The following is a 10,174-nucleotide window of genomic DNA, read 5'->3' on the forward strand; positions in this document are numbered from 1 at the left end:
AAGAGAATAATGGTTAGACCAGATTTTCTAGAACCAGCCTGTGCTTAATGGATCTAGAAATACGTAACAAGATTTTTGTTTCTAAGTATTTAATTTTGCCAGTTTCCATTTTGAAAAAAGGAAAAAAAAATGGATGATTATTCTGCTTGCTAAAGAAAAATAAAAAGAATTTGCATATGGTTATATTTAGTGAGGGGAAAAAACCCCAGTCCCTCTGTCATATTTACTACCAACTGTTTGCTTGGGACTTAGAGAAGAGTGCAAAGGTGTTTCCGTTTCGACATCTTGTCCACAAACACATTTCTTGAAGAAATCCATCAGTCTCATCCGTTACTGAGAGGAGAGAGAAGTCAAGTTATAGCCCCTCTTTTTCTTCTTTTGTCCTGCTTCTAAAATGAGGGAGAAGCCTCTACATTCTGGGTGTCTTTGGTTAGGATTGGTGGGAAACAGAGGTATTCATGGTCATGAACACCTATAGTCTACAAAAGCTTTTCTATTTAATTGAACATTTATTTGTCAAATCTTATAGTGGAGTAAGTGCTATTTTCATTTTGCAGGAAGGGAGAGGAGGCTTCTTGTGGTTTAGGTGACTCGCCCAAGATCACGGTGGGCAGTGATGGGGCTCACCTCCAGGTCTCCTGACTCATAGCTCAGTGCTATTTGAAGACAACAAAACTAAAAAACCCATGCCTAAAGGTTTAATTTCTCCTGCCTTGTCTCATTTTCAGGGAAAGCAGCCTAATTGATATTTAATTGGAAAAGTTTGGGAATGACTGCATGGGCAGAGCAAGATAAATGGGTGAACAGTTCACAAAGCTTTAGAGTTAGGCACCAAATGATCTCTCGTTTGAATCAGGCAGTCAAGGTGTAGTAATTAAGAAGATCTGCTGTACTTTAAAACAGTTTGAGATTAGAATTAGAGTTTTTCTAATCTTATTCTTATTTATCTAGTAAAAATAGTTCTTTTACCTTAGAGCCATTTCTTACTCTTCATATCTACCACTACCTCTGAACTGTGACCCCAATGAAGAAATTTTACCATGTGGGTTTTTTCTCTTTTTCTCTTTTCAACCAAGCTATCAAGATTGATTGGGTTAGCCACATAGCCAGAAATCACTAATTTTGGTGGGAAGAAATCATATAGAAAGAACGGTCACTTTTTTTTCTTCTTTCCATGACTCGTGGTGCTGATTTAAACTTTTCTGACCCAGGACCTGCTCCTCTCCATCTTTTTCATTTCAGTAAATGCAATTTCCTCCTTCTAGACCTTCAGGCTCAGACCTCAGAGTTGCCCCAACTCTTATCTTTCTCTCACACCTTACACGGCTTCTTTCAGCAAATGCTGTTGGATCTACCATCAAATTATATCACAAGTTATGACTTTTCAGCACTTTTTTTTTCCTGTCCTCCTCCAAGCCATCTCATCTCTGGCCTGGTCCTCGTGGTAGCCTCATAACTGCTCTTTCTGTTCTGTCTTCACCCTCTATAGGCTATTCTTCACAGAGTGAGAGCACTTTGAATATCAATCAGGCCATGTCACTTCTCTGATCCAGTCTTCCAATTGTTGGCCAACAAGTGTTGTTGTTGACATCTCGTTCAGCACAAAATAAAGGTTATGGAGCCTGGATTGACAAAGCATGGGCCACAGGCCAATATCACCTGTACCACCTAAAGATTTTTTTAGAAATGCAGCACCCTGGGCCCCACCTGAGACCTACAGAATCAGCAGCTCCATTTTGACAGACCCCAGATGATTCCTATGTACATTAAAGTTTGGTGTGATCTGATCCTGGCCAGCTTCACGACCCCACTTTTTACTACTCTCTCCCTTACTTACTTGAGCTCTCCAGTCATCCTGACTTCATAACTATTCCTCTTCATAAGTGGCTTTCAGTGTGTGGTCTGCCAACCACAAAATCAGCATCACCATGGAACTTGTTAGAAATGAAATTCTCAGGCCCAACCCCCAGACTTATTGACTCAGAAGCCCAGGGAATGGGGCTCAGCAATCTGTGTTTAGCAAGCCCTCTTGGAGATTCTGATCATGACATCCGGGAAGCACTGCTCTAAGACACCAAATAACGTACTTTTGCTCATGACAAACCTGGGCAAGAATGTGAATAGACCAGCACATAGTACCCCCACTGAAAAGGAAGTTCAAAAGTTGGGTCCTACCACTGGTATGACACTGGTGTCATTGCTATCTGTTGCTAGTTATGCTGCTATCATATACATAGGTTAGGGTAATGGAGATTAAGAAAATCTAGGAAATGTATGAATGAGGAAAGGGGTGATACAGGACAGCCTTAGTTGCTTGGCTTTAGAGCATATAATTGTTTTTTCATGGGAAAGAGCAAAATTAACCCATTTACCTAGGTCAGGAAGAAGGATGGTATAATAACAGAAAGGGTTCTGGATGGGGCGGTCAGGAGATCTAAGCTCAGGCAGCCACTGACCACCTAGTATATCACTTCCTGTCTCAGGATTCCATATTTCATACCCCGAAGTATGAGAGGTTTAGAGTCAACAATCAAAAAAATCTCTGCTAACTCATCTTTTTTAAAATTCTTGGACAAAGTTTCTTGTTCTAAAAATGTAAATGGAGGATGTGACAATATATATTTATTGGCTATTTACATCCACTCAAGTAGAGAGAATTTTTGCATTGTTTCAAAGAGTTTCACTGCATGAAGATTAATAACTAAAGATTCACAATGGAAAAAATAAATTTTATTATGAGAGATGGCTTTTAGTAATGCTCATTCAACTATTTCTCTTTTTTTCTCTTTTCAAAATCCACATCTAGCTGCAGGATTGGACCTCTTTCAAGGGGACATCCTCCTGCGGGTGAGTACCTGTCAGTGACACAGGGATGTTCCTCAAGACTAGCTGAGCCATAGGACTGTGAGCCTCTGCTCTGTGTTGAGCTTTGGGATGGGCACTGAGGAGGAAATGAAAGAATCTAATCCAAAATCTGGACCCACAAGTACTCCCACTGTGGTTAGTGGTGAAAAAAGCAGATTAAAAATATTAGCAAATGGCACAAAACAGTCTAGAATTATTGAGTTGCATGTCCACCCAATTTTACTAATAAGTAAAGAATGAGAGGAAAAAAAGGGCACCAACATATTAAAAGTGGCTATTTCAATTTCAGGGAATTGTGGGTCTTATTTATTTTATTCTTAATAATTTCTCTGAATTTTTCAAATTGTTGATAATGAACTATCACTTTTATAGTCAGAAGACAAATGCTACTAAATTGTTGAATTATGTGACAGATTATTTGTGGTGCGAGAGTTTAGTGAAGGAGGAGACCAAGGAACCTTTGAGGACTAACCTCCCTAAATATCTTTGCCTTGTTTTCACAGAACTCCAGAAATGGCCTGAGAGACCCAAACGCCAGGTGGAAGTTTCCCATCCCTTACATTCTGGCAGACAATCTGGGTAATACAAGTTGTTCTTAATTAGGAGCTTTGAATTTCACTCTTCTCCCTCTGCTGCCTCTTGTTCACTGGCTTCAGATGGAAGTAACCACCAACATATAAGAGGGTTTCCAAACCCTGACCTTTCTTTATCTCCTTGAGTCAAAGAAATGACATTACATCAAAACCAGCGTTGCTTCACCAGTCTGAGATACAGAGTATCAAATAATAATTTTAAAAAGGCAGAACATATTAACGTGTTAATAAAACCAGAAGCACCGTAAAGAATAAAAGCCCCGTAAAATATGATTTGGCATCATAGCAACGAAAATCTGCACTTTAACTAATAGTTTGTTTACGTGAATCTAAATATGGTATGAGGATACTATTCTCAGCATATTGATCTTCCTTTTTTGTTATAACACTTATATAGAAAAATTTTAAAAACATATTAAGCAAAAGAAGCCAGATACAAAAGTAGATATACCATGTGATATTATTTATCTGTAAATCAGTTGTAAATACACATTTTTGAGAAATAAAAAGTCTATATTTTACATGGTGGTAGTCCTTGTTCCTCAGTATTAATAAATTCTGTTCTTTTATCTCTCTTAAGATAAAGGACTGTTACATTTTATTCATTGTTGGAAATAATAGTTGGTGGGAATAAATAAATATTAGAAGCCACATGTGGACACTGGCTAACCTCAAGCAGCTGACTGATGCGTGGCCTGTGAGGCCCATCTGGGTAGACTGAGGAAGATTAGAGAGGAGAGGGGGAGCGAGGACAAGACCATTCAATCTGAATGGGCTGCTCGGCTGCCCCCACTCTCGGGAGATGTCAATTTTGCATCACTGTTTTTAGTGCTGCCTCCGATCCCTTTTCCAGAAAAGAGCTAGATATAAACAAAAGCTATTGTTGTCAGTTATTTTATGGAAAATTGAGCTGAGTTGTTTTTCCCTAGTGTTTTTCCAGTACACTTGCCAGTTCATGGACCACTCATATTTACTGGGACATGATTTGAGAAATATCAACTTTAAAATATTTTTTTGTTTATTTGTTTGCCATGACCATTTGTCTTCCTGTTTGTCACACCTGTGCTACTTCCTCCTACCAAGACTTATTGAATCTCTATTATGTGCCAGGCACTGCTGCCTTCACCTGATATTTTATTTACCTTTCACTATGACTCTGTAAGGTGTAAGTTAGTGCTTCTCAGACTTTAATGTGCTAAGGGTCCCTGGAGGAGCTTGTTAAAACTCAGAGTAGGGCAGGGGTGGGGCCTGAGATTTGGCACTCCCCCAGGTGAAAGCTGATGCTGTTGTTCTCCTGGCCACAGCTTGAGTAGCAAGGTCTCTTGAGCAGCAAGGTAGGTGAGAGGTTAATGGAGAGCAAGATTGAAGACAGGTGGCCTGGAATAGGTAGCAGCAGTAAGGATACAGTCATAGTTCTCAAGCAGGTCCACATGGGAATCACCTTCAGAGTTAAAAAAATGTTCAGATACCTGAGCCCACACCATTGCGAAAAGTAACCATACTAATTAGAGTTCAATATTTGTGTACAATTCCTTTATTAAATTTACATAGAGTAAAATATACAAATTAGTGTATAAGTCAGTGGATTTTGATAAATGCCTAAGCTTACGTAACACATACTTCCATCACTCCAGAAAGTTCTATATGCTTGTTTCCAGCCAGCCCCCATTCCCACTCCCCAAGAGACAACTACCATTCTAATTTTTTCTCTGTGGATTAGTTTACCTGATTTACAACTGATTTACAGATAAATAGTATTACACAGTATGTCTACTTTTGTATCTGGCTTCTTTTGCTTAACATGTTTTTAAAATTTTTCCATATTGTTGTAGATCATTCTGTAGTTAATTCTCTTTATTCTTAAGTGATATTCTTTTGTATGAATATGTTGTAACTATTTATCCATATTTCTGTGCCTGGACATTGGGTTGTTTCAAGTTTGGGGCTGTTATAAAGAAGGCTGCTGTGATCATTCTTCTACAAATCTGTATGAATATGTTTTTAATTGATCTTGGGTAAATTGCTTGATCACATGGTAAATATATGTTTAACTTCATAAGAAAATCCCATTCTTTATTCTCACTAACAATGTACAGGTGTCCCATATGTTAAATTAAAAGTTAATCTTTTAATTGTAGTCATTCTATGATTATAAAATGGTATGTCACTGTGATTTTAGTTCAAATTTCCCTAATGACTAATGATATTTAGTACATTTTCATGTGCTATTGGCCATTTGTGTATTTTTTAGAAAGTATTTAACTTCATGATTTTTTATGGTATTATTTGTCTTTTCATTATTTGTAGAATTTTATATATTATAAATTCCTTTGTCAGATATCTATGAATATTTTCTCTCAGTCTGTGACTTGTGTTCTTTTAAAACACTTTATTAATTTTCTTAATTTTTTCTGAGAACCAGCTTTTGACTTGTTAATTTTCTCTTGCTTCTCTGATTTGAATTTTGTTGCTTTCTGCTCTTATCTTTTTTTCTTTCTTTGTACTTATATCAGGTTAAATTTGTTTTTTTTTTTATATTTAAGGTGGAAATTTATATCATTGATTTTAAATCCTCTTTTTTCTAATATAATGCTATAATATGGCATCTAAAACCATACATTTTATTTGAAGTACTGATTTTACTGTTTTCCACATATTTTAATATGTTGCATCTTTATTAAATTTTACTTTAAATATTTTCTAATTTCTGCTGTGATTTTTAAAAAATCCATGGGTCAATTAGAAGTGCGTTTTTAAATTTCCAATATTTGGAGCTCTTCTAGATAGTATACTATTGATTTCAAGTTTTCTTTGAGGTCAGAGAACATATTCTATAAGATTTCAATCTCTTGAAATTTACTGAGACATGTTTTGTCATCTAATTTGTGGTCTATCTTGGTGAACGTTGCATGTAAACTTGAAAATAACTTATATTCTGCAGTATGGGGGCACGTTATTCTATCGGCATTAAATAGGTCAAGGTGATTGTTGGTGTTGGTTATATATTAGATATTGTAAATATTACATTTTAGAGATTCTGCATTCTGTTATTCTCCTCTGAATTGTGTTAATTTGTTAGAGCAGTAAATTACTGACTAATCATCTTAGATTTGTGGAGGTTTTGTTTTGGTTTTGTCCTTAGTTCAAAGCAAATCCTTTTGTGCTGGGATATAATCATGGCCTCTCTGGAGTTTCAGTGGACTGCCCAAGAGTTTTCCCATCCCCTCTAACTGACGTGACTCAAACTACAAAGTCTCTCTCCACTGTGGTGGGAAGCAGCTGAAATATCTGTTTAATTTAATAGGCCTTTGCCTGCTACTTTCCACTAAGTTTCTTGGAGACCTCTCCCATTCATGCAGAGTTCATGGGTCAGACAAAGTTGGAGAGCTGTTTATACAAAGATTTTGGAACCACCAGTCCTCAATCAATCATGGCGCTTTACTTTCCAAGATTTCCTCCCTTGATTTTCAGCCACTCAGGCAATCCCAAAATCTTCCCTGTAAGATGTCAAGAAAGCACAATTGCAAATTTATGTTTGAATTCTCTCTTCCCCACACTGAAAGAATTGGGGCATGCCCTCATGCAAAAGCTGTATAAATATGAATCTTAATCAACGATATTTCCTCCTTTCAAGAATAAACTTTCCTATAGTTTCTCCATTTTCGTTATTTTACAGTGCATTAAAAAACTTTCTTTTCTTATTTTTTTCCCCAAAGTTAATAGTTATTATGTGCAAGAGAGTTAGTCAGATTCAAGCTCCTCCACCATTACCAGATCAAAAATTCTGTCAATGGAGTCTTAAACTGAATATAATTAGCCATCCTATGCTCATCTTCTAATATGTACAATCATCGCTATCTGAAGTAAACTCTTCTCATACTAATTGATCCAGGGTTAAAGAAGACTAGTGACTTTCAAATCTAACATGACTGTTTAAGACAGAACTATGTAAAACTTACTCTGTCATGGCAGAGCAAAGAACTGAGAAGTAGGAATACAATGAGGCAAAAGGTAAGCTCCTTCCTAACAAAGAGCTAACAATGAATGTCCAGAGTGGAGCAGACCACCTGCATAAAGACAATGCTCAAAATATCAAGTGTGACTTTCAGAGGAAGCACACTTGGGATTGGCTTCATGGTGAAAAAGGAGGCTTCAAGTAGGCTTCAATTCCTTTTTTTAAGTTCAAATAATGTTGGAACGGTTTTTACAAAATTATTGTATAATTGTTTGATTCCCTTTTTATAACTTATTCAGGTATGAGAAGGTCAAAAATGATGTGATTTTGAAATTAACCATTCTTAGTACTCCCTCTATTTGGCTTGAGGATAACAAAAGCAACGTAACCTTATTGACAGCATGATTTTAGTAAAATCAAATGTTTTTTCCTTACACTTTTGTGAAAACTAAGCTGTCTTGGGTACATACCTTCATATTATAGATGTCACTAAGAAAGAATAGTAAGAGATCATGAAAATCCTCCAATAAGTTTAATTCAAGCTCTTGTTGTTTTCTGTTGTTGTTTTTTTTAACATTAATTAACTAATTTTTCCAAAGACTATCATTTTAATGACTTTGATGTGATCTTATGACATCTGAACTGTGGAGTCTCCAACTTGGTAGCTTATTAAATGAAATAAGGGCCAGAATAACATGAAACAAGTAAATAATAAACTGCCAAGAATTACAAATTCTTTAAGAGAATGCACAAAACCAAATGTGCAGGAAATACAACTTAATTTTATATGACTTAGCTTTATTTTGAACTTGGAGACCTACTTCAGTGAGTTGATGGGAGAGAAAAACCACAAAGTAAACACACACAAAGAAACCACAAGGAAAACACACACAAAGTAAAACAGAATCTCCATTCCTCTGGAACATCTTTCTTCCCTGTCCCATCCTTGTCTCATGCAACACCAGGGGGTGAGCATGTTAGGTGAAAATAAAAAGAAAAAAAAAAAAGACATTTGATCTTTGGTCATTGGTCCACACAGTTTACCAGTAGGCATCTATTTTTCCTGTCTCTTTACATCCATTAGACTTCTACTCCTTTGTTTTCAAACTTGAGTTATAGCAATTTTTTCTAAGGCTGTCTGTAGTGCTGCCTGTCTAGCCCTGCCATCTTCCCAGGGATCTTGCAAAGAAGCAGGGTATATGTACTAATATGTACCATATGCACTAATGCTTTCAGAATCCACAAATCTCTCTACATTCTGCTCTCTTATTCCAGCAAGAGGGAATGTCTTTTTAGACTGGGATAAGGAACACCGTTTTCATTGCCTCTCTCCAAAGTACTTTATCTATTCATCAGTATGAATGAAAGCCATGTGCCTCTCCTGAGGTAAAGCACCCAGAATCTCTACTTGAATGGATAGAAAGGCAAAAGAGAAAGTGGGGGAGTTATTTTATGATTTTGTTTAGCTGCATACACATACATACATGTATTCTTATTTTGTAGTTATATTTACATTATGTATTTAGAGTATTCAGGTGACATTTATGTCCACAAATAATTTTTCAGTCTTAGTTTCCAAGGAATCTATTTACTGCCAAAAATAAATCTATAATGGACCTTTGTGAATTTCATATGGTGGCATGATTTTATCTAAACTGTGTTATGTACATTATCCGAGATCTAAATAATGCTCATTGATATTTTCACTGATTTCTGCAGAGCTGAATGCCAAAGGAGCTATTCTCTATGCCTTTGAAATGTACCGCCTCAAGTCTTGTGTGGATTTCAAGCCCTATGAAGGAGAGAACTCATATATCATCTTTCAGCAGTTTGATGGGTTAGTATGAAATTTTATAGAGTGTGAAAATTGTGTATCTTTTGGTTTATAAAAAGTGACATATCTTTTTCAAAGGCTAAAAGAAGAAATTGGAAAGAAACTAAAAGCAAAATCAAATCTTTCATTGCAAATTTTTAAATTATATAACATTTTTAACATATTAGGTAGAGAATTAACTGTTTGGATACTTCTGGGTCCCAGGGAGATTTATCTCAATTCTTTTTCTCGGTTTAGGTCATGTTTTAAATTACAGTACTTATTAAAAGTCAAGTTTATTAAAGTATAAATTACAATCTTTTTATGTACTGTTTTAAGTTATGCTACTCTGTTGCTGGACCTTTTTGAAAAGTTCTAGACATAAATTTGTCCTTGATAGTTATTTATTTCTAAGAAGAAATAATTGGTGTGTGTGTATGTGTGTATATATACATATATATAATTTATTTATTTATTTTTAATTCTTTAATGTAACCACATTTACTCCATCTACTTCCCCCCTTCTTCCTCCTCTCTACCCTCTGGTAACCACTAGTCTATTGTCCATGTCCATGAGTCTCTGTGTGTTTATCCTGTTTGTTTATTGCTTTTAGGTTTATATCCCATTATAAGTGTCTGGCTTATTTCGCTTAGCTTGATTATCTTGAGTTCTATCCATGTTGTTGCAAATGGCAGTATTTCATCTCTTCTTATGGCTGAGTAATATTCCATTGTATATATATATCCACAACTTCTTTAGCCAATCATATATCGAAGGACAATTTGGTTGCTTCCATGTCCTGGCCATTGTGAATAATGCTGCTATGAACATTGGTGGGCAAATATCTCTTCAGATATGAGATTTCAAGTGTTCGGGGTAAATACCCAGTAGAAGAATTGCTGGATCATATGGTAGATCAATTCTTAGTGTTTTGAGGAAGTGCCATA

At 36.0% G+C, this 10,174-nt stretch overlaps 1 protein-coding gene across 1 annotated transcript in view; it reads left to right on the plus strand.

The window, feature by feature from the left end:
* Positions 1–10,174, plus strand: part of MEP1A (meprin A subunit alpha) — a 31,295-nt gene that overhangs the window by 503 nt on the left and 20,618 nt on the right. The window contains exons 4-6 of the mRNA XM_011354789.1: positions 2,807–2,847; positions 3,369–3,444; positions 9,133–9,250. Coding sequence (XP_011353091.1) covers positions 2,807–2,847; positions 3,369–3,444; positions 9,133–9,250 — 235 coding nt within the window. The remainder of the gene's footprint in view (positions 1–2,806; positions 2,848–3,368; positions 3,445–9,132; positions 9,251–10,174) is intronic.

This window comes from Pteropus vampyrus, unplaced genomic scaffold, assembly GCF_000151845.1.
Source record: "Pteropus vampyrus isolate Shadow unplaced genomic scaffold, Pvam_2.0 Scaffold18, whole genome shotgun sequence".
NCBI lineage: Eukaryota > Metazoa > Chordata > Mammalia > Chiroptera > Pteropodidae > Pteropus > Pteropus vampyrus.